Source organism: Podarcis filfolensis (assembly GCF_964270895.1).
Source record: "Podarcis filfolensis genome assembly, chromosome: 18".
NCBI lineage: Eukaryota > Metazoa > Chordata > Lepidosauria > Squamata > Lacertidae > Podarcis > Podarcis filfolensis.
In genome coordinates this window covers 10,473,759-10,497,780 of record NC_139622.1, presented here as the reverse complement: position 1 = coordinate 10,497,780, position 24,022 = coordinate 10,473,759, and the positions used below count along the sequence as shown (strand labels likewise).

General features: G+C 53.5%; 1 protein-coding gene and 1 long non-coding RNA gene across 3 annotated transcripts in view; both read right to left on the bottom strand.

Annotated features, from left to right (window-relative positions):
* RNF126 (ring finger protein 126) overlaps nucleotides 1–20,082 on the bottom strand; it is a 767,042-nt gene extending 746,960 nt beyond the window's left edge. Inside the window, exons 1-9 of one of the 2 annotated variants that reach the window (XM_083594844.1) lie at nucleotides 19,851–19,974; nucleotides 12,502–12,560; nucleotides 12,010–12,073; nucleotides 10,736–10,980; nucleotides 9,759–9,827; nucleotides 9,567–9,636; nucleotides 6,741–6,834; nucleotides 4,169–4,284; nucleotides 1,935–3,054 (exon numbers count right to left, since the gene is read on the bottom strand). In XM_083594844.1, coding sequence (XP_083450970.1) covers nucleotides 2,896–3,054; nucleotides 4,169–4,284; nucleotides 6,741–6,834; nucleotides 9,567–9,636; nucleotides 9,759–9,827; nucleotides 10,736–10,980; nucleotides 12,010–12,073; nucleotides 12,502–12,560; nucleotides 19,851–19,925 — 951 coding nt within the window. In that variant the 5' untranslated portion in view covers nucleotides 19,926–19,974 and the 3' untranslated portion in view covers nucleotides 1,935–2,895. Of the gene's footprint in view, nucleotides 1–1,934; nucleotides 3,055–4,168; nucleotides 4,285–6,393; nucleotides 6,835–9,566; nucleotides 9,637–9,758; nucleotides 9,828–10,735; nucleotides 10,981–12,009; nucleotides 12,074–12,501; nucleotides 12,561–19,850 lie in introns of those variants that run through there. The other variant, XR_014543357.1, reaches the window with a different exon arrangement.
* LOC310753633 overlaps nucleotides 1–24,022 on the bottom strand; it is a 192,081-nt gene that overhangs the window by 103,518 nt on the left and 64,541 nt on the right. The window lies entirely within an intron of this gene.

The window sequence follows — 24,022 nt, the reverse complement described above, 5'->3', positions numbered from 1 at the left end:
TCCCGCCAGAGCGGTACCTATTGATCTTCCTGCACTTTGATGTGCTTTCGAACTGCTAGGTTGGCAGGAGCAGGGACCGAGCAACGGGAGCTCACCCCGTCGTGGGGATTCGAACCGCCGACCTTCTGATCGGCAAGTCCTAGCCTCTGTGGTTTAACCCACAGCACCACCTGTGTCCCTTCCTTTACATAGCTCTGCCCTTATTTCAGACATTGCGATATATCGGTTTCCGTTGGTTCGGGTCCTCCCCTCCGGAGCAGTAGGGAAAAAACCTGGCTCTTTTTTCCCACAGGGGAGGGCTGCCATACGTCCGGAATTTATCGGGATTCAAACAGTGAAAATAGCACCCGGGGGGCGGAATTTGGAATAATCGGCACAGCGTCTGGGGTTTCTGCTAACAGAACCAGGAAGCGTGTTTGGGTATCAATTTTTGCACTTGGGGGGTCGAATTCTCCCCAAAAAGCTCAATAACTTTTTTTTTGATTCCCTCCCCCACAAAAGCTTTTGTGTCCCGATTTTGACACAACCCTACCATAGGGTTGATGGGAGAGCTGAGAGTTTAGGAACCTGTGGAGGGGCTCACAGATATTCCCCCCCCCCATATCACTGCCTCGAGAGAGACCGCCGCTTGCAAGAAATGGGTGAATGTGTCAGTTTGGGAGAGACAATCTCTCTTGTCACTAGACTCCCCAACCAAATAAGCAAAACACAACACAAAGGAACATGGAGAAATACAGAAAATCAGCTCAAGCAACTCTGTATGCAACTATATAGGTAAAGGTAAAGGGACCCCTGACCATTAGGTCCAGTCGTGGCCGACTCTGGGGTTGCGGCGCTCATCTTGCTTTACTGGCCGAGGGAGCCGGCGTACAGCTTCTGGGTCATGTGGCCAGCAGGACTAAGCCGCTTCTGGCGAACCAGAGCAGCGCACGGAAACGCCGTTTACCTTCCCGCCGGAGCGGTACCTATTTATCTACTTGCACTTTGACGTGCTTTCGAACTGCTAGGTTGGCAGGAGCAGGGACCGAGCAACGGGAGCTCACTCCATCATTGCAGGGATTTGAACCGCCGACCTTCTGATTGGCAAGTCCTAGGCTCTGGGGTTTAACCCTCAGCGCCACCCGCGTCCCATGCAAGTTTGGCACGTTTTTGCTATTTATTTTGCTGTACGCCGGCTCCCTCGGCCAGTAAAGCGAGATGAGCGCCGCAACCCCAGAGTCGGCCACGACTGGACCTGATGGTCAGGGGTCCCTTTACCTTTACCTTTAGGCTCTATCTATGGGGGAATTTGGCCACTGCAAGGGCAAAAGGCTGGACCACAAGGGCCACTGGCCTCTGATCCAGCAGATCAAGTTTCTAGTCCCCGTGAAGGGCTGATCTGAACTACAAAATGGTGATTTTCTTGAGTTAAAATGAGACCACCCCTAAACGTATTTTGGGGGTGAAAGCACTGATTATTATCATTTTTTAAATAAAGTATTTTCTACATGGACCGTGAATCTCTCGCAGCCCTAACCGAAGATGTTCAAGTTTCTACTCCCTGTGAAGGAGCAATTTAAACAGGAAACCTAAGAGAACCAGGGTACCACTGTAGAGACATTCCCTCCGGAAGAGAAGAATTGCTTCTTCTAAAAACCGGGACATCCCTGCAGATGTAAAAGGACTTTCAGCTCCTATTGTTGCTAGCCAACATGGATGACAGCCAGGGATCAAGAAGATGTCAATTTGGCCACCCCCGACTTAGATCTGAGGCCTGATTTTTCCATTCCAGGACAAGTTCATAGATCATAGTGTTGGAAGGGACCACAAATGCCTTGCAACGCAGGAATCTTTCGCCCAACGTGGGGCTCAGACCCACGGCCCTGAAATTCAGACTCTCACACTCCGCCAACTGAGGGTTTCTCCCAAGGAGGCGATAAAATTAGGCCACCGTGTCAAATCAGGCGTTTATAACTCGAAGATGCGGGAACGAACCCAAACATGCGTGTACAGGATCCGAGCTGAAATGTCCGTTTATTTCAACAGCAGTAATAATTTAACATTATAAAAACCCCTTTCTCGATGCTGGGCTGCCCAAAAAAGAAAAAAAGGGGGGAGGGAAAGGGTGATGTTAAAACAGGAGATGAAACTAACGAGCCTGAAAATGTGGGTCCGGTCGTTAGGGTATGCTTTCTGCACATGACCTGTCTCCCCGCCCCCCCAAAAAAATTCCCTTCCTTGGCTGGTTTTCCTTCTCCCAGCTAGGAAGTAGAAAAATCCATTAGGTTGGGACGGGATGGAAGAGGGAACGTCAAAAGGGGCTAAGGAACTGAAAAGAGACCCCCCCTCCAAAAAAAAGATGGTCAAAATGCTTTAAAAAAAAACCAACCAAGCTACTAACAGAAACGATTTCCGCTCAAAAAAAAAAAGAGAGAAAACCCCAAAAAGTCTCACTTCAGTGCTTCCACGTTCCTTTGCCGGGTTTTTCCTCAAAGAGTCCGCGTTTTTTTAAAAAGGGTGGGGTTCCCTCGTACCCACCCAGGAGAAAACAAAATGCGAGAGCGCCCAAAACACCCTTGCGGGGGCGAAGGGACAAGGGTGTGTTTGTGTGCGAAGAAGAGGACATCGGTGTCATCGCGGTTCACGGGGGAAATGTGTCGGTGGGCGGGTTCCCCTGCCCCACACCCTGCCCCCTTTGCTGTGTTCCAGGGCTGGGGGGGGGTTCCTCTCCCACCCCCCCCCCGAGACACCCGCCCGCCCCCCAGTTTCGCCAGGTGGGGAGGAAGGGGGTGAGGCGACAAAAGGGGCGCGAGAGCAGCGACGTTTTTGTTTCGTTTTTTGCTTGCGTTCGAAAAGGTGTGTTTTGTTTTTCGACCTGGCCCCCCCCCCCAAACCTCTTGCCCTGCCGTTCCGCTCTCACGAGTTGTTCGCCGCGTTCTCGTTACTCGGCGAGCTAGAGGAGGAGGAGGAGGAGGAGGAAGACGAGGAGGCGAAGTTCATCGCCGAGAGTCCCGGGGGGTTGGTGGCTGTATTCTGTCCGCTGAGGCTCTTCCGGCAGACGGGGCAGGTGTCGTGCTGGAACGAAACGCGAAAAGGGAGAAACTGAGACGGGCCGTGCCTTCCTTAGACGCCCGGTCTAATTTCTGACACTGGCACTTGACTTTAATAATAATAATTTATTATTTATACCCCGCCCAACGGGACGTGGGTGGCGCTGTCGGTTAAACCACAGAGCCTAGGACTTGCCAATCAGAAGGTCGGCGGTTCGAATCCTCGCAATGACGGGGTGAGCTCCCATTGCTCAGTCCCTGCTCCTGCCAACCTAGCAGTTCGAAAGCACGTCAAAGTGCAAGTAGATAAATAGGTACCGCTCCGGCGGGAAGGTAAACGGCGTTTCCGTGCGCTGCTCTGGTTCGCCAGAAGCGGCTTAGTCCTGCTGGCCACATGACCCAGAAGCTGTACGCCGGCTCCCTCGGCCAATAAAGCGAGATGAGCGCCGCAACCCCAGAGTCAGCCATGACTGGACCTAATGGTCAGGGGTCCTTTTTTACCCCGCCCATCTGGCTGAGTTTCCCCAGCCACTCTGGGCGGCTTCCAATCGAGTGTTAAAAACAATACAGCATCAAATATTTAAAACTTCCCTAAACAGGGCTGCCTTCAGATGTCTTTTAAAAATAAGATAGCTGCTTATTTCCTTGATGGGAGGGCGTTCCACAGGGCGGGCGCCACCACCGAGAAGGCCCTCTGCCTGGTTCCCTGTAACCTCACTTCTTGCAGCGAGGGAACTGTCAGAAGGCCCTCGGAGATGGACCCAGGTGTCCGGGCTGAAGGATGGGGGTGGAGACGCTCCTTCAGGTATACACGACCGAGGCCGTCAAGAGCTTTCAAAAAAATCAATCAGAGCACCTCTCTGTCCGTTGGCACTCTGAAAAACTCCCAACAGGTTTGTGGTTTTGCGGTTGGAGGATGGATGGCGGCTAAGGGATTGAGGTCGAATCCTGACAAAATTGCTGTTTTAAGGGTTGTTTTTGAACGTCCGGAACGGAATAATCCTTTATGCATGACTTTCTATGGGAAAGCAGCGTGCCTTGGTTTTGGAACGTTTTGGTTTTGGAACGGACTTCCGGAACGGATTAAGTTTGAGAACCAAGGGACCACTGTATTGAAATTCTCTCTCTTCGCAACTCACCTGTTCCAGCCATGGAACTATGCAGCCGTCGTGGAACAGGTGATTACAGGGCAACTGCCGGACACTCTCGCCCGCTTCGTAATCTTCCTTACAGACGGGGCACTCCAGACCGGAACCTGCAGTTGCAGAACAAGAAAGCTTGGATTGATTTACCGGCCCGCGTTGCAATAAACAAACAAATAAATAAAGGGGAGGGGGGCAAGACCTGGGAAAAGAAGCAACAACCTTTTGTGCGGTTGTGGGCACACTTTTCCTTCCACGTGGGCTGGGAGATTTCGGATCCTTAAAAAATATTTACAGCCCCGTTCCCCCGGAACTTCCACAACAGTCAAGTGAAACACTCTTCGGCCCCCACCATGAATTTACTTGAATTTAACTGGAGTTATATACGGTACAGGGACGCGAGTGGCGCTGTGGGTTAAACCACAGAGACTAGGACTTGCCGATCGGAAGGTCGGCGGTTCGAATCCCTGCAGTGACGGGGTGAGCTCCCGTTGCTCGGTCCCAGCTCCTGCCAACCTAGCAGTTCGAAAGCACGTCAAAGTGCAAGTAGATAAATAGGTACCGCTCCGGCGGGAAGGAAAACGGCGTTTCCGTGCGCTGCTCTGGTTCGCCAGAAGCGGCTTAGTCCTGCTGGCCACATGACCCGGAAGCTGTACGCCGACTCCCTCGGCCAATAAAGTGAGATGAGCACTGCAACCCCAGAGTCGGCCACGACTGAACCTAACAGTCAGGGGTCCCTTTACCTTTTCATATACGGTACAATAGCATCCAGGGCCGGATTTAGGTTTGATGAGGCCCTCAGCTACTGAAGGTAATGGGGCCCTTTATATGTCCAGCTGTCCTTTGTCAACAACAAATTGCTGCTGTTTTGTGTGTGGAATATATGCTATACGGTAATTTATGTAGCTAATAGGTATCTCAAGCCATTTGCACATGCAGAATGTAGGCACCCTATATACGGAAATGAGCAAACCAGTGATATTTTAGGGCAGGCATAGGCGAACTCTGGCCCTCCAGATGTTTGGGACTACAATTCCCATCATCCCTGACCACTGGCCTTGTTAGCTAGGGATTATGGGAATTGTAGTCCCAAACATCTGGAGGGCCAGAGTTTGCCTACACCTGTTTTAGGGAGCAGGCGGGGCCCATGACTTACATCACAGGAGCCTACACAACGCAAAACACTGTTGCTGGATGTAGGTTTTATATTATTTGTTTTTTATCTTATATTTTGGAAATGTACATCCAGACTTTTTTTCCTTTAAATTTCTGGGGGCCCCCAAGAGAGTGGGGCCCTAAGCTATTGCTTGTAAATCCGGCACTGATCGCGCTGTTTGCACAACGAACATTTCAACTCCTGGTCCTTAACCTCTGACCGCGCTGCCAGCTCGTCTGGATAGAGGGTTTAGAAAGGCGGGTGTGAGTCTGTTTTTTGTGCAGAAACTGGCTCTGCTATGTCCCTTTCCACCCCTCCCCGAAGGATTCCCCCACGTTGACCCTGCCTGAAGTTACAAATGCCATATCTATCTATCTATCTATCTATCGCCGAAGAATTGATGCTTTTGAATTCTGGTGCTGGAGGAGACTCTTGAGAGTCCCATGGACTGCAAGAAGATCAAACCTCTCCATTCGGAAGGAAATCAGCCCTGAGTGCTCACTGGAAGGACAGATCCTGAAGCTGAGGCTCCAAGACTGTGGCCACCTCATGACAAGAGAAGACTCCCTGGAAAAGACCCTGATGTTGGGAAAGATGTAGGGCGCAAGGAGAAGGGGACGACGGAGGACGAGATGGTGGGACAGTGTTCTCAAAGCAACCAGCATGAGTGTGACCAAACTGTGGGAGGCAGTGGAAGACAGGAGGGCCTGGCGTGCTCTGGTCCAGGGGGTCACGAAGAGGCGGACACAACTAAACGACTCAACAACAACATCATTATCTATCTATCTATCTATCTATCTATCTATCTATCTATCTATGTATCTATCTCAAAGGGCAGAAGAGAGAAATCATCAAGCATAAAAACAAGCGATGCCATGAGATGTTACAGTATTTTTCACTCCATAAGACGCACCTAGTTTTTAGAGGAGGAAAGGGGGAAAGCCCCTTTTTTTGCAAAAAAGCCTTCTTTTGCAAAGGGGAAAAAGCCCCCCTTTTTGTTGAATATCAGCTCACAGTTGTGCAGCTTCTTTTGCAAAGGGCAAAAGCCCCTTTTTTGAGGTTCAGCTCAAAGTTGTTGAGCTTCCTTGCAAAGGGGAAAAAATCCTGTTCTTATGGGGTTCAGCTCTCAGTTCTGCAGCTTCTTCCCGGACAGATAATCTAATCAGCCAGTCCCATGTCTGATGGAGACAAACAGCCCGGAGACAAACAGCCTCCGTCTGCAGAACATTCAGCAATGGAGGCCTGGGCAAGGGAGCCAGCGATCGACCACGCATTCGCTCCCTAAGACGCACAGACATTTCCCCTTACTTCTTAGGAGGGGAAAAAAGCGCAGCTTATGGAGCGAAAAATATGGTATTTTTGGGGGGGGGGAGTGAGAGGAGAAAAGAAACGCGGAAGAAAAAATCGACTCACCTACGTGTTCCTCTGTTATGTGGATCGTTGGGAGAGCCTGGATTTTCTCCTTGTCTGCCGGAGGAGGCCCTGTGTTTTCGAACTGATTCAGTAGCTGGAAGAGAACAGGGAGGCGGGAGAGAGTGAGGCAAAAACCCTGAGATGCTTCGAGTCCTCGCCTTGTTGCGAAGGGGTCGGGATTCCAGATAATAACAATAATAATTTATTACTTGTACCTCACCCATCTGGCTGGGCCTCCCCGGCCACTCTTGGTGGCTTTCAACAAAATACTACGCAGAATTAGATAAGCTAACAGGAAAGATCCGAGACAGGCGGGATCAGAGGTTTACCGAAGACTGGACTAAATTTACTGAGTATCTGAAAAGTATTTGCGACGATCAAATAACGTTTGTAGGACTACAAGAAGTTCTGTGAGTAATTTAAGAAAGGTTGTAAAAACGGAAAGGAAGAAATGATTTGTTAGAAAATGTAAAGGCGATATTAAGTTAAGAATTGCAGGATAAATAATCAAGACGGAAGGCTATCAGAGATGCTGGAGGAAGTCCGAACAAGGATATATGTATAATAACGTGTGTGGTATGTCTTTAAAAAATTTGTATGCTAAAAATTAATAAAATATATATATATATTTTTAAAAAAAGATGCTTCGAGTCCTCGCCTTGTTGCGAAGGGGTGAGGATTCCAGATAATAACAATAATAATTTATTACTTGTACCTCACCCATCTGGCTGGGCCTCCCCAGCCACTCTGGGCGGCTCCCGACAGAATATTAAAAACACGATAAAACATCCAGTGTTAAAAGCTTCCCTAAACAGGGCTGCCTTCAGATGTCTTCTAAAAGTCAGATCGTTGTTTATCTCCTTGACATCTGCTGGGAGGGCGTTCCACAGGGCACAACAACCAAAAACACCCTCTGACTGTAACCTCTAATAAATAATAATAATAATAATAATAATAATAATAATAATAATAATAATTTATTTATACTCCGCCCACCTGGCTGGGTTTCCCCAGCCACTCTGGGCGCCTTCCAACAAAATATTAAAATACAGTAGTCCAAACATTAAAAGCTTCCCTAAACAGGGAATACCAAACCTACAATATAAAAAAACACAAAATATGTACTAAAAACAAGAACAGAAACAAAGCAATCGTTTCCCACTCCCAGAAACACATTTAAAAGGATATAGGGTGTCAATTAGCTAAAGACCTAGTGGAAGAGGAATGTTTTTGCCTGGTGTCTAATGAAGTCGCCGGGTGAGATTCCCTGGGGACAGCATTCCCGCAGATGGGGAGCCACTGCAGAGAAGGCCCTGCTCTTGTGTTGCATCCCTCTGGACCTCTGAAGGAGGAGGCACACGAAGGAGGGCCTCAGAAGGTGATCTCAGGGTCCAGGTAGGTTCATATGGAAAGAGGAGGTCCTTGCGAGATTGCGGTCCTGAGCCGCTTAAGGCTTTATAGGTCAAAACCAGCACTTTGAATTGGGCCGGAAACTGATCAGTAGCCAGTGCAGTCGGACAAGGATTGGTGCAATGTGCTCAAACGGGCAGATTTGAGGGTAAACCATACACAGCACGGGTCTGTCCTTGTGGTTCGTTGGAAGTTGAAACTGCTTCACATGTACTATTACGTTGTTGTCTTTATGAGGATATACGTTCGACTTTTATCACACCTGTTTTGCAAAAGTCTAGGAAAGAATCGGAATACCATAGTCTAAAACTACTGCTAGAGGACAAGAAGCCCAAGACTACATTAAATGTAGCTAAATTCTCTGCGTCTGCAATCAATCGCAGGTATCCCATAATGTCCAATCCCCTAAATGTTAATTACAGGGGGCACGCTAACAATTAATTTTAATTTTTATATTTAAATTCTTGTTATTGCATATTGTCCCTTGTATTCCTGATATTTTTTATGATCTGTGACATTGTGTGTGTTGAAGCTGGTCTACGACCGTATTAATAAATTCATTCATTCAATGTGCTCAAACCATCTTGCTGTCCGGTGAGCAACCTGGCCGCTGAATTCTGCACCGGCTGAAGTTTCCGAACCGCCTTCAGAGGCAGCCCTACGTGGAACGCATTGCAGTAATCTAAGCTTGAGGTTACCAGAGCACAGACAACAGTAGGCTATCCCTGTCCGGATAGGGGCGTAGCTGGGACACCAGCCGAAGATGATGGAAGGCGCTCCGGGCCACTGAGGACAGCCTCGAGCGACAGCAAAGGATCCAGGAGGACCCTCAAGGTATGAACCTGCTCCTTCGGGGGAAGCGTGACCCCATCCAGAACAGGCGACCTCCCCGCCACCTGGTCTGTGGGTCTGGGTCGGTTCATACGGACAGAGGCGGTCTACGGCTATCAACCTTCCCCCACTTTTAGGCCTGAGAAGCTGAGATTCAATGGCAGTCTGCTTCTGTAAATGGAGGTTTTATTTAACCTGGGCTTTTTGGTGGGCTAGCTACCGTATTTTCCGCTCTATAAGACGCACCAGACCACGAGATGCACCTAGTTGGAGAAGGAAAACAAGGGAAAAAATATTCTGAATCTCAGAAGCCAGAACAGCAAGAGGGATCGCTGCGCAGCGAAAGCAGCAATCCCTCTTGCTGTTCTGGCTTCTGGGATAGCTGCGCCGCCTGCATTCGCTCCATAAGACGCACACACATTTCCCCTTACTTTTTAGGAGGAGGGGAAAAGGGAGTCTTATAGAGCAAAAAATACAGTAATTTTTATTTTATTTTTGGAAATGCGGACAGCCTCTCCGCAGAAGACGGAAGCGATGCAGATTTCGAAACCAACGATTCCCCCCGAAAGGGCGGAGAGGTTTTACCTGGGTAATAATGGCGTCCAAGCCGTTGGCTCCCCAGGCGTAGTCCATCGGATTCGAATGCAGGACTCCCCTTCAGGAACGTAACGATAAATGGGGTTTTGGGGGGGAGAAGCAGAGAGGAAGGGTTAAGATTGCTGCTGGGACCAGAAGGCCTCTGGGGAAAAGGATGGGGTGGGGGCGTCGTGAACTCACCAAGGCCCCACTCCGAGGTTCGGTATCGTCGTGGGGGCAATGATGCCGTTGACCAGCTGCTGGATGATTCTGCACAAAGAGGGAGGTGGAGAAAAGGAAAAGTGAGCTGACCGCCGGGAGAAAGAGGAAAACTCGCGATCACCGCTCCTCAATGCTTTGGGACTCCAATCCAGAACCGATCCTGACCATTGTGCCTCTATAGCAGGCACCCCCAGACTCGGCCCTCCAGCTATTTTCGCGCAAAACGAAGACGCTGCTGCAGTTCTGTATCTTTTCTCTCGTGCTCCATCTGCAGCTCTCAGTTCCATCAGGCGGGGCGGGAGGAAGGGGGGGGGGGGGAAACAGCGCCCGAAGTAAACCCGCAGATCAGACCATCTATGCTAGTCTACCACTACAAATCTATGGGAGAAGCGCATGCGGTCCTTTCTCTGCTTTCCCCCAATATGGTTAGCCCTTGGAACACCTGCCTCTTCCTCCTCCTCTCTCTGAACTGCTTTCTCTATGGTTGCCCTCGCTCTCCTCTCAAGGCTTCTCAGCAATTCATAGGCCGCGGCCGGGCTGCCCAATGTGCCCATCTCATCCAGGTCCTTTGGCGGCACAACTGCAGTATGGCTAGTGGGAGCGGCGGCAGGCAGAGGGGAGGCCCCAGGCAGAGACGCTCAGCTCGGCGGCCACAAGGAGGATGGCAGCGGAAGGGCCCGAGGCGCCCACTGGTCCCGGTGGGGAGGGGCTCCCAGGGGCCGAGGCTGGTGAGAGGAGGCCGGAGGGGGGCGGGCCGGCCAGCCAAGCAACCCAGTTGGAGCCTCCCTCCTCCCTGGCCGGCAGGGAGGGAGGGAGAGGAGCTGCTTCCTTTGAAACCCGGGAAATTGAAGGGACATCATCAGTAAGGGACAGCAGCGGGACACGGCGCTGGGATAAGGGACTGTCCCGCCAAATAAGGGACGCTTGACAGCTATGCCGGAGTCGCGTCCTCTCACCCTTCCAGCGTGGGGACGCCTTCGTGCCTGCCGGCGGCCCTCCGCGCCGTGAACCGCGCCCGGGGTTGCCTGGTGCCGTATCTGTGCCGGGACTGGTGTTCCCTCTCGCGCCGGTTCTCCGCGTCCCGGTTGTCCTCGGGTTGAGCGTTCGACCCGAAGGCCGGGAACTCAAAGGTGTCGTCGATGATGCCAAAGGCGAACTGCCCGTAGCCCTGGGGCAGGGTGAATAAGTGCTGGTCGGCGTTCTGGAGCGGAAGCGGAGAGGGTCAGGGGCGTTGGGAAGACGCCTTGTGTACGGGTGAAAGGTTCTAGCCCCGCCTACTCCTGCCTCTGGCCCCGCCCACCGCTGGGATGCCCCGCCCCAGAAAGGTACGCTGCCCTCATTTATTCATTCACTTATTGAATTTACCGTATTTTTTGCTCTACAAGACTCACTTTTTCCCTCCTAAAAAGTAAGGGGAAATGTGTGTGCGTCTTATGGAACAAATGCAGGCTGCGCAGCTATCCCAGAAGCCAGAACAGCAAGAGGGATTGCTGCTTTCGCTGCGCAGCGATCCCTCTTGCTGTTCTGGCTGCTGAGATTCAGAATATTTTTTTTCTTGTTTTCCTCCTCCAAAAACTAGGTGCGTCTGGTGGTCTGGTGCTTCTTATAGAGCGAAAAATACGGTATATACAGCCCTATAAGGGACACGGGTGGCGCTGTGGGTTAAACCAGTGCCTAGGACTTGCCAATCAGAAGATCAGTGGTTCGAATCCCCGCAATGACGGGGTGAGCTCCCGTTGCTCGGTCCCTGCTCCTGCCAACCTAGCAGTTCGAAAGCACGTCAAAGTGCAAGTAGATGAATAGGTACCACTCTGGCGGGAAGGTAAACGGCGTTCCCATGCGCTGCTCTGGTTCGCCAGAAGCGGCTTAGTCCTGCTGGCCACATGACCCGGAAGCTGTACGCCGGCTCCCTTGGCCAATAAAGCGAGATGAGCGCCGCAACCCCAGAGTCGGTCATGACTGGACCTAATGGTCAGGGGTCTCTTTACCTTTACAGCCCTATACCTGGAGGTCTCAGGGTGGTTCACAAAAAAGATCAGACAGAGGCCTCCACTTCGAGCCAAAGATAATATCTGCCGGGCAAAGCTAGTCGCCTGGAAACGACCCCCGACTCGTCCAAAGGCGAGCGGCGATTTCGCCAGCAGCCCAACTCCATCCTTTCCCTCCCAGCTTCCAAATTCTGGCAAAAACACGACGGTGCAGAATCGACCTGCCACGCTCGGCGCCTCACCTCGAACGGGTGCCTGCTCTGCTCGCTGGTCGACGCCGAAGAGTTGGATCCATTTTCGACGTTCCTGAAAAGATTTCGAGATAGAAGAGCGAGCTGAAGGCAAGCACGCAAGAAAGCAGCGTTGACACTTGCTTAAAAAAAACAAACATCTAAGGCAGGAGAAACTCTGAACAAGTCTGGTTTTCTCTCTCTCTCTCTCTCTCGGCTCCCGATTCCTTAATGTGGACTAGAAACTTGCGGAGAGCCTGTGCCCTTCAATCCGCGATTGGTCTATGCTTGACAACAGTGGGGGAATTAATTAAGGACTTGTCGTTCCTCTTCCTTGTCCCTCCAGGCCGGCTTTTGCCCGCAAGCTGTGGCCATCTGGGGGTCTGACTGCTGCCCGCTGCCAGAATGCGGCCCCCAAAGCCCGAAAAGGGGACCTTGCCCCGGAGCCAAAACTGCAAACCGGCAAAATCTCATTTTGTCCCGAATCAGAGAGTTGGGTTTTACCTAGGTTCTTCCGGCAACTCTTCAATAAAGCCAGATTCGCACCGCGGGCAGATGTAGTCCTGCAGGGGGAAAAAACAGCGCAAATTAGTTTGTGAAACAACAGCAACAATAAATGCACGCAGTTGGGACTCTCTCGCAACCAGAGAAAGATGGGGCACTTGCAAGATGTAACCCGCATTTAAGAATTGATGTTTGCTGTGACCAAGGCTTGTCCCTTTAAAGGGGTGAGCACCTTCTTCCTTTACAGCAGTAATATTACTAATAATAATAATAATAATTTATTATTTATACCCTGCTCATCTGGCTGGGTTTCCCCAGCCACTCTGGGCGGCTTCCAACAAAATATTAAAAATACAATAAAACTCCAAACATTAAAAGCTTCCCTAAACAGGGCTGCCTTCAGATATCTTCTAAAAGTCAGTTAGTTGTTTATTTCCTCGACATCTGAACGGAGGGTGCCACCACCGAGAAGGCCCTCCACCTGGTTCCCTGTAACCTCACTTCTTGCAAGGAGCGAACCGCCAGAAGGCCCTCGGAGCTGGACCCCGGTGTCCGGGCTGGACGATGGGGGTGGAGGGCTGGGCGATGTATCGGCGAATCCTTCGAAATCTACATGGCAGTGTTGATTTTGAAGTTTCAGATCAAGCTATATACGGCGAATCGTCGGCGTTTTGCGCAAGGCCTCCTCATTCCCCGAAGCCCACTCCCTCCGTAGCCCAGCCACCCCCTAATATACTGGCGCAGGTCCAATTGTGACCACATGGAAGATGTTTGGGTGCCAAATTACCGCCCGATGTCTCTGTTTAGCAGGTAAGAAAAACAGCTCCTCTATGGCATTTATCTCCCAACCTTTTGGTCTGGGAATGAAGTTTTACAAAGCACGGAATCACCATTCTGCTACATCCTCATGTTTAAAAGGTTCTCAGGTCTACTCGAAGGCGGAGGTCGTTTTCCCACTATCTGTATTCTTCAAAGCCGTTTGCTCCAGAGACAGGCTATGTCTGCCTGGGGCTCTCTGTTATTTTCTCTTTCATTTTTGCATTTTGTATTTCAGCGTGCTGTACTTTTTTTTGCTTCTGCTGAGTGCAGGAAGCTCCTGCGACCAACCAGAAGCCGCGCCTCGGTTGTTGAACATTTCGGAAGCCGAACAGGATTACGTTCGACAGCCAAGGTTTGACTGTATAAGGTAAAGGGACCCCTGACCATTAGGTCCAGTCGTGGCCGACTCTGGGGTTGCGGCGCTCATCTCGCTTTACTGGCCGAGGGAGCCGGCGTACAGCTTCCGGGTCATGTGGCCAGCAGGACTAAGCCGCTTCTGGCGAACCAGAGCAGCGCACGGAAACGCCAGTTCCCCAGTTCAACATTGGTCACTTGGGTACCGTTCAATTAAACTGCCTGCACTTTTTCAAAATAAATAAAATGTGTTGCAAAGCGGCTTGGGACAGGACGACCGGCTGGAACCTTTCCAGAGCTCCCTTTCTAATTCTGCGAAAATAAATATATTTCGGCACGGCCGCAGCTCCATGCACAACTGCCAGGGGTTTTTGGGGGGAGGGAGAAAATAATAAAACGTCCACGATTCTTCGATTCGGCCAGCAGTTGAGGAAAGACACATGGGCGGGCAAGGCCGAGAAAGAGATAGCGAAAGAGAAAGCAGGAAAAGATCAAAGTCATGCTGACTGAGTCGATTTCATCTGCAAACGCAGAATGGAACCTCTGTGTTCCAGCATAGTCTATCCCTGGATACCAGCTGCTGGCAGGCGACGAGGGGAAGCTGTTCCTTTCAGGCGTTGCTCGTAATAATAAATAATAATAGATTTTATTTATACCCCGCCCTCCCCAGCCAAGACTGGGCTCAAGTATAAAAACAATTGATTAAAATACAACTTAAAAACAGTAGTCCAGACAGGACTCCTGATAGGTGGCCTGGTGTATAATCAATGCCCTTATTAAGTGGAACCTCCTTGGGAAAGAGAAGTCTACCCTCGCTTGACAAACTGGGGTGGGGGGAAGAGAGCTCAGCCAACCCACGTCAAGGCTTGCGTTTGGAGGAGACAGGAAGGAGACACACCCTCCCTGGCCAGCAACTGGGGTCGCCCCCCCCTTTACCAAAGCAAGGGGGCAAAACCCTCCATTGCAAACAGGCGCAAAACACCCCCTGCAAGAAAGGACTTGTGTAAGGGGAGAAGGAAGCGACGCCCGGCAGTGGAGCCTCCAGGGTAAAGAGCAGTCTACCCTTCCCCTTCCCTTTACAAGGCTTTATTGGGGGGGGCTTGGGGGAGGAAACCCCCCCCGCTTAACCCCCTCTCCCCACCCTCAAAAGGACCCAGGTGCCATTCGCCAGTAGTGGAGCCTCCAGGTGGGAGAGCAGTCTACCCCCTCCCCCCAAGAAAAGAGGGAGAGAAGGGGGGCAAGACCTGCCTCCCAACTCTGCTCCCCCCCAAGAACCAGCCTGGCAGTGGCACCTGGGGGGGGGGGGAGAGGAGGAGAGATTACACTATCCTCCCCCCAATAAAAAAAATGACAAGGCACCTACCAACCTGGGTGGGGAAACCCTCCAATGCAAACATGCCCCCCCTGAAAAAAACACCCCCTTCCAAAAAAAGGGCTTATAGAAGGGGTAGGAAGCAAAGCCTGGCAGTGGAGCCTCCAGGTGGGAGAGCAGTCTACCCCCCCCCACAAAAAAAGAGGGAGTCTACACTCCCCCCCCCATTGAAAAAAAATGACAAGGCACATACCTACCTGGATGGGCAAAACCCTCCACTGCAAACATGCCCCCCCCAAAAAACACCCCCCAAAAAATGACTTATATAAGGGGAGAAGGAAGCAATGCCTGGAAGTGGAGCCTCCAGGTGGGAGAGCAGTCTACCCCCCCCAAAAAAAAGAGGGAGAAAAGGGGGGAGGGCAATACCTCCCCATGTTTACCCTGATGGGCAAAAGCCTCCACTACAAACATGCCCCCCCCAAAAAAAACACAACCCCCAAAGGATATAAGGGGAGAAGGAAGCAACGCCTGGCAGTAGAGCCTCCAGGGCAAAGAGCAGTCCACCCTTCCCCTCCCCTTAATTGGGGGGGGGGCTTGGGGGAGAAACCCCCCTGCCTCCCCCCCAAAGGACTTATATAAATGGGACGAAGCGACGCCCAGCAGTGGAGCCTCCAGGGCAAAGAGCAGTCTACCCCCCCCAAAAAACACCCCCCCCGGAGAACCAACCTTGCAGTGGCACCTGGAGGGGGGGAAAGGAGCCTACACTATCCTCCCCCCAATAAAAAGGACTTACATCAGGGGAGAAGGAAGTGACGCCCAGCAGTGGAGCCTCCAGGTGGGAGAGCAGTCTACCCCCCCTACCTCCAAGAAAAGGAGAGAAAGGGGGTGGTTTCTCCCCCAAGCCCCCCTCCATCAAGCCCTGTAAAGAGGAGGGGAGGGATAGACTGCTTTTTGCCCTGGAGGCTCCACTGCAAACATGCCCCCCCAAAAGGACTTGTATAAGGGGAGAAGGAAGCGACGCCCAACAGTGGAGCCTCCAGGGCAAAGAGCAGTCTACCTTTCCCCTCCTCTTAATTGGGGGGGCCTTGGGGGAGAAACCCCCCCCGCCTCCCCCCAAAGGACTTATATAAATGGGACGAAGCAACGCCCAGCAGTGGAGCCTCCAGGGCAAAGAGCAGTCTACCCTTCCCCTCCTCTTAATTGGGGGGGGTTGGGGAGAAACCCCCCCGCCTCCCCCCCAAAGGACTTATATAAGGGGAGAAGGAAGCGACGCCTGGCAGTGGAGCCTCCAGGTGGGAGAACAGTCTACCCCCCCCCCACAAAAAAAAGAAAGAGAAGAGGGGGGAGGGCAACACCTCCCCCCAACTCTGCCCCCCCCGAGAACCAGCATTGCAATGGCACAGTGGAGCCTCCAGGGGAAGGGGCAGTCTATCCCTCCCCTCTTCTTAATTGGGGGGGGGCTTGGGGAGAAAACCCCCCCGCCTCCCCCCCAAAGGACTTATATAAGGGGAGAAGGAAGCGACACCTGGCAGTGGAGCCTCCAGGTGGGAGAACAGTCTACCCCCCCCCTCACAAAAAAAGAAAGAGAAGAGGGGGGAGGGAAACATCTCGCCCCCAACTCTGCCCCCCCCGAGAACCCGAGAACCAGCCTTGCAATGGCACCTGGAGGGGGGGGGAAGGAGGGGAGCCTACAGTATCCTCCCCCCATGAAAAAAAATGACAAGGCACCTACCTACCTGGGTGGGGAAAACCCTCCACTGCAAACATGCCCCCCCCAAAAAAAACTTATATAAATGGGACGAAGCAACGCCCAGCAGTGGAGCCTCCAGGGGAAGGGGCAGTCTACCCTTCCCCTCCTCTTAATTGGGGGGGGCCTTGGGGGAGAAACCCCCCCGCCTCCCCCCCAAAGGACTTATATAAGGGGAGAAGGAAGCGACGCCTGGCAGTGGAGCCTCCAGGGCAAAGAGCAGTCTACCCCCCTACCTCCAAGAAAAGGAGAGAAAGGGGGTGGTTTCTCCCCCAAGCCCCCCCATCAAGCCCTGTAAAGAGGAGGGGAGGGGTAGACTGCTTTTTGCCCTGGAGGCTCCACTGCAAACATGCCCCCCCAAAAAAACACCCCCCAAAAAAGGACTTGTATAAGGGGAGAAGGAAGCGATGCCCAACAGTGGAGCCTCCAGGGCAAAGAGCAGTCTACCCTTCCCCTCCTCTTAATTGGGGGGGGCCTTGGGGGAGAAACCCCCCCGCCTCCCCCCCAAAGGACTTATATAAGGGGAGAAGGAAGCGACGCCTGGCAGTGGAGCCTCCAGGGCAAAGAGCAGTCTACCCCCCTACCTCCAAGAAAAGGAGAGAAAGGGGGTGGTTTCTCCCCCAAGCCCCCCCATCAAGCCCTGTAAAGAGGAGGGGAGGGGTAGACTGCTTTTTGCCCTGGAGGCTCCACTGCAAACATGCCCCCCCAAAAAAACACCCCCCAAAAAAGGACTTGTATAAGGGGAGAAGGAAGCGATGCCCAACAGTGGAGCCTCCAGGGCAAAGAGCAGTCTACCCTTCCCCTCCTCTTAATTGGGGGGGGCCTTGGGGGAGAAACCCCCCCGCCTCCCCCCCAAAGGACTTATATAAGGGGAGAAGGAAGCGACGCCTGGCAGTGGAGCCTCCAGGGCAAAGAGCAGTCTACCCCCCTACCTCCAAGAAAAGGAGAGAAAGGGGGTGGTTTCTCCCCCAAGCCCCCCCATCAAGCCCTGTAAAGAGGAGGGGAGGGGTAGACTGCTTTTTGCCCTGGAGGCTCCACTGCAAACATGCCCCCCCAAAAAAACACCCCCCAAAAAAGGACTTGTATAAGGGGAGAAGGAAGCGATGCCCAACAGTGGAGCCTCCAGGGCAAAGAGCAGTCTACCCTTCCCCTCCTCTTAATTGGGGGGGCCTTGGGGGAGAAACCCCCCCGCCTCCCCCCAAAGGACTCTTAATGGGGGGGCCTTGGGGGAGAAACCCCCCCGCCTCCCCCCAAAGGACTCTTAATTGGGGGGGCCTTGGGGGAGAAACCCCCCCGCCTCCCCCCCAAGGACTTATATAAATGGGACGAAGCAACGCCCAGCAGTGGAGCCTCCAGGGGAAGGGGCAGTCTATCCCTCCCCTCTTCTTAATTGGGGGGGGGCTTGGGGAGAAAACCCCCCCGCCTCCCCCCCAAAGGACTTATATAAGGGGAGAAGGAAGCGACACCTGGCAGTGGAGCCTCCAGGTGGGAGAACAGTCTACCCCCTCCCCCCAAGAAAAGAGGGAGAGAAGGGGGGGCAAGACCTCCCTCCCAACTCTGCCCCCCCCAAGAACCCGACAACCAGCCTTGCAATGGCACCTGGAGGGGGGGGGAAAGGAGGGGAGCCTACACTATCCTCCCCCCAAAGAAAAAAATGACAAGGTACCTACCTACCTGGATGGGCAAAACCCTCCACTGCAAACATGCCCCCCCCAAAAAAACTTATATAAATGGGACGAAGCAACGCCCAGCAGTGGAGCCTCCAGGGGAAGGGGCAGTCTACCCTTCCCCTCCTCTTAATTGGGGGGGCCTTGGGGGAGAAACCCCCCGCCTCCCCCCAAAGGACTCTTAATGGGGGGGCCTTGGGGGAGAAACCCCCCCGCCTCCCCCCAAAGGACTCTTAATGGGGGGGCCTTGGGGGAGAAACCCCCCCGCCTCCCCCCAAAGGACTCTTAATGGGGGGGCCTTGGGGGAGAAACCCCCCCGCCTCCCCCCCAAAGGACTCTTAATGGGGGGGCCTTGGGGGAGAAACCCCCCCGCCTCCCCCAAAGGACTCTTAATGGGGGGGCCTTGGGGGAGAAACCCCCCCGCCTCCCCTCAAAGGACTCTTAATGGGGGGGCCTTGGGGGAGAAACCCCCCCGCCTCCCCCAAAGGACTCTTAATGGGGGGGCCTTGGGGGAGAAACCCCCCCCGCCTCCCCCCCAAAGGACTCTTAATTGGGGGGCCTTGGGGGAGAAACCCCCCCGCCTCCCCCCAAAGGACTCTTAATGGGGGGGCCTTGGGGGAGAAACCCCCCCGCCTCCCCCAAAGGACTCTTAATGGGGGGGCCTTGGGGGAGAAACCCCCCCGCCTCCCCCCAAAGGACTCTTAATGGGGGGGCCTTGGGGGAGAAACCCCCCCGCCTCCCCCCCAAAGGACTCTTAATTGGGGGGCCTTGGGGGAGAAACCCCCCCGCCTCCCCCCAAAGGACTCTTAATGGGGGGGCCTTGGGGGAGAAACCCCCCCGCCTCCCCCCCCAAAGGACTCTTAATGGGGGGGCCTTGGGGGAGAAACCCCCCCGCCTCCCCCCCCAAAGGACTCTTAATGGGGGGGCCTTGGGGGAGAAACCCCCCCGCCTCCCCCCCCAAAGGACTCTTAATGGGGGGGCCTTGGGGGAGAAACCCCCCCGCCTCCCCCCCCAAAGGACTCTTAATGGGGGGGCCTTGGGGGAGAAACCCCCCCGCCTCCCCCCCAAAGGACTCTTAATGGGGGGGCCTTGGGGGAGAAACCCCCCCGCCTCCCCCAAAGGACTCTTAATGGGGGGGCCTTGGGGGAGAAACCCCCCCCGCCTCCCCCCCAAAGGACTTATATAAATGGGACGAAGCAACGCCCAGCAGTGGAGCCTCCAGGGCAAAGAGCAGTCTACCCCTCCCCTCCTCTTAATTGGGGGGGGGGGTTTGCGGAGAACCCCCCCCCCGCCTCCCCCCCCAAGAAGGCCCAGGCGCCCTCCTCGCGTAGTGGAGCCTCCCCCCGGCAGCGCAGTCTACCGGCCTCCCCCGCCGGGCGCTGCGGAGCGGCGGGTCCTCCGTCCTCGGAGCGGCAGGGGGGCCGCCCGCCAACGGCCCCCCGGGACTCACCGGCAAGCGCGGGGCGATCTCGGCCGAGCAGCAGTGGCAGAAGTAGCGTCCCGGCTGCGGCGAAGCCTCCGCCATCTTGTCCCCTCCTCCCTCCTCCTCCCGGACGGGAGGCCAAGCCACGCCCACGACGTCACCGCGTCGGGACCAGGACGACGGCGGCCCGCGAGGGACAGAAAGCCTCGAGCGGCAAGGCGCGCGCGGCGCTTCCTCCCCCGTCAACGCTCAGCGCGTTGTCCTAGAGCGGCCGCTTCCGGCCGCGGAGGCGGGATTTCCTGTGTGTGTGTGTGTGTGAGGGGAGATTGATGGATTCCTCTCGAAGCGAGGGTTGCCCATAGTCATGCGCAAGCGGGGCCCGCACGTCCGGAGGTTTCCGGACAGCGCCCGGAGATTTGCGGAGGGAGCCCGGGGATATCCGGACGACTGGCAGCCCCGTGCCGCAAGTGTAGATTTGGGGCGGATTTCCTTGAAAATACCCCAGAAACGTCATTCCCATCCCCTCAAAATAATATATATATATAACAGGTCAACAAATAGAAGAAATAAAAGGACTATACTCAAAGTAAAATAAAAGAAATAAAATAGAAATAAAAGGACTAAAAATAAAAGAAATAAAATAAAAGGACTAAAATTTGTGTCCAAATTTTCAATTATTATTATTGAAATACTGCCTCTCATTGTGTAAATAATGTTCTTTTCTTTTCCTCTTTTGATTTTTTTTTACTTTGTATCTTTATTTTTTCTTTTCCTCTGTTTTGTTCCTTTAAAATTTTTCCATTCCCTACATAATTTCCTTTTTCTTCACATGCAAAGAGATAGCATATCATGTTTGGATAGATATGTACATTTTTAATCAGCAAAGAATTAAAATCAAATTCAAAAAAGAAAAAGAAAGCAAGCACGCCAGTGCAAGTAGATCAATAGGTACCACTGCGGCGGGAAGGCAAATGGCGTTTCCATGCGCTCTGGTTTCCGTCACGGCGTCCCGTTGCGCCAGAAGCGGTTCAGTCCTGCTGGCCACATGACCCAGAAAGCTGTCTGCGGACAAACGCCAGCTCTCTCGGCCTGAAAGCGAGATGAGCGCCGCAACCCCAGAGTCGGCCACGACTGGACTTAACCGTCCAGGGGTCCTTTACCTTTACCTTAGGGGAGTGGGTGGCACTGGGGGTTAAACCACAGAGCCTAGGACTTGCCGATCAGAAGGTCAGCGGTTCGAATCCCTGCGATGGACGGGGTGAGCTCCCATTGCTCGGTCCCTGCTCCTGCCCACCTAGCAGTCTGAAAGCACGTCAAAGTGCAAGTAGATAAATAGGTACCGCTCTGGCGGGAAGGTAAACGGTGTTTCCATGCGCTGCTCTGGTTCGCCAGAAGCAGCTTAGTCCTGCTGCCCACATCACCCGGAAGCTGTACGCCGGCTCCCTTGGCCAATAAAGCGAGAAGAGCGCCGCAACCCCAGAGTCGGCCACGCCTGGACGTAATGGTCAGGGCTCCCTTTACCTTTAGACCTGGAGGAAAGGGATGTGGGAAGCGCTGTGGATTAAACACAGAGCCTAGGGCTTGCCGATCAGAAGGTTGGCGGTTCGAATCCCCGCGACGGGGTGAGTTCCCATTGCTCGGTCCCTGCTCCTGCCAACCTAGCAGTTCGAAAGCACGCCAGTGCAAGTAGATAAGTAGGCGTTTCCGTGCGCTGCTCTGGTTCGCCAGAAGCGGCTTAGTCCTGCTGGCCACATGACCCGGAAGCTGTACGCCGGCTCCCTCGGCCAGTAAAGCGAGATGAGCGTCGGGGTCCCTTTACCTTTACCTTTAATTTATGCCTTATAAAGAAACCTGTCTCCCCAGTTAAGTAATAGGATAATCTCTTAGATCATAATCGTGGACACATAACCCGGAAGCTGTATGCCGGCTCCCTCAGCCTATAGAGCGAGATGAGCACCGCAACCCCAGAGTCGGCCACGACTGGACCTAATGGTCAGGGGTCCCTTTACCTTTAAATCAGGCTTCTAGCCCTCAAGGCTGCAGAGGCAGGTTTGCAAAGTGTCAAGGAAAGCCTCGGGGGCAAGTCGGGCTTGTCTGTGTGTTGTCCTTTGGAAGGAGAAAGGTCAGGTTTTGCATTCAATACAAATGGATAGATAGTGACCATCACTCCCCTCTTCTGCACTGAGCCTCTTGGACTTGCCGATCGGAGGGTCGGCGGTTCGAATCCCCGCAATGACGGGGTGAGCTCCCGTTGCTCGGTCCCTGCTCCTGCCAACCTAGCGGTTCAAAAGCACGTCAAAGTGCAAGTAGATCAATAGGTACCACTGCAGCCGGAAGGTAAACGGCGTTTCCATGCGCTCTGGTTTCTGTCATGCACTAGAAGCGGTTTAGTCCTGCTGGCCACACGACCCGGACAAACGCCGGCTCCCTCGGCCTGAAAGCGAGATGAGCGCAGCAACCCCATAGTCACCTTTGACTGGACTTAACTGTCATGGGGTCCTTTACCTTTATCTTTTTACGTACATAATGTAACAGAAACGCTTCGGGCTTTTTTTGTATGTTCTCATGAAGACCGACTTACCCTGCCATCCATCCATCTATCTATCTATCTATCTATCTATCTATCTATCTATCTATATCTCTCTCACTTCACAGACTCAAACCCAAAGTCCATCTAGTGGCCAGTCTAACGGTTCCAAAACGCTTAAGTTCAAATGCACCACCCCTCCCTGTACATGAATGCCCACCGCTGCTAGTTTGCAGCAAGACTGCTCCTGTATATGGAGGCTCCATGGCGCAGTCCCGGCTGACGGCCTTTGGAAGACAAAAAGCCCCACCAGTGGCATTTTATCTAAATCCCCTACCGACGCCCCTTAAGCCACTGGCCCGCCTTGGTACATCGCAGGTTGAAAGCGAGATGAGCGCCGCAACCCCATAGTCTCTTTTGACTGGACTTAACTGTCCAGGGGTCCTTTTACTTTACCTTAGGGGAGCGGGTGGCGCTGTGGTCTAAACCACTGAGCCTCTTGGGCTTGCCGATCAGAAGGTCGGCGGTTCGAATCCCTGCAATGACGGGGTGAGCTCCCGTTGCTCGGTCCCTGCTCCTGCCCACCTAGCAGTTTGAAAGCATGTCAAAGTGCAAGTAGATCAATAGGTACCACTCCGGCGGGAAGGTAAACGGTGTTTCCGTGCGCTGTTCTGGTTTGCCCAAAGCGGCTTAGTCCTGCTGGCCACATGACCCGGAAGCTGTACGCCGGCTCCCTCGGCCAAGAAACCGAGATGAGTGCCGCAACCCCATAGTTGCCTTTGACTGGACTGAACTGTCCAAGGCAGGGGTCAGCAAGCTTTTTCAGCCATGGGCCGGTCCACTGTCCCTCAGACCATGTGGGGGGCCGGACTTTACAGTGGTACCTCTGGTTGCAGACATGATCTGTTCCGGGGTGCCATTCGCACCCTGAAAAGTCCGTCACCAGAGCGACACTTCTGCGCATGTGCAAAGCGCAACAGAGCTGTTCTACGTATGCGCGAACCACGCAGAACGCTTCTGCGCATGTTGCCGCGTTCTTAACCCGAAAAGACGCAATGTGAAGCGTTTACAAGAAGAGGTATGCCTGTTATTTTGGAGAAAGAAAACGAACGAATTCCGATGCCCCACAAATAACCCAGAGATGCATATTAAATAAAAGGACACATTCTACTCATGTAAAAATACGCTGACTCCCGGACCGTCCAGGGGCCGGATTGAGAAGGCGATTGGGCCAGATCCGGCCCCCGGGCCTTCGTTTGCCTACCCCTGGTCTGGGGGTCCTTTACCTTTGCTGTGTGAAAAGTTGAGGAATGATAGAGGCACCCCCTCTTTGGAGCATGGCGTGCCTCTTCTGGAGATCAGGGCCGGGGGAAGCACCCTGGGAACTATAGTTTGCTCAGGGTGCCGTTGGCGCAGGACCCGGGTGGCGCTGTGGGTTAAACCACAGAGCCTAGGACTTGCCAATCAGAAGGTCGGCGGTTCGAATCCCCGCAATGACGGGGTGAGCTCCCGTTGCTCGGTCCCTGCTCCTGCCAACCTAGCAGTTCGAAAGCACACCAGCGCAAGTAGATAAATAGGTACCGCTCCGGCGGGAAGGGAAACGGTGTTTCCGTGCGCTGCTCTGGTTTGCCAGAAGCGGCTTAGTCCTGCTGGCCACATGACCCGGAAGCTG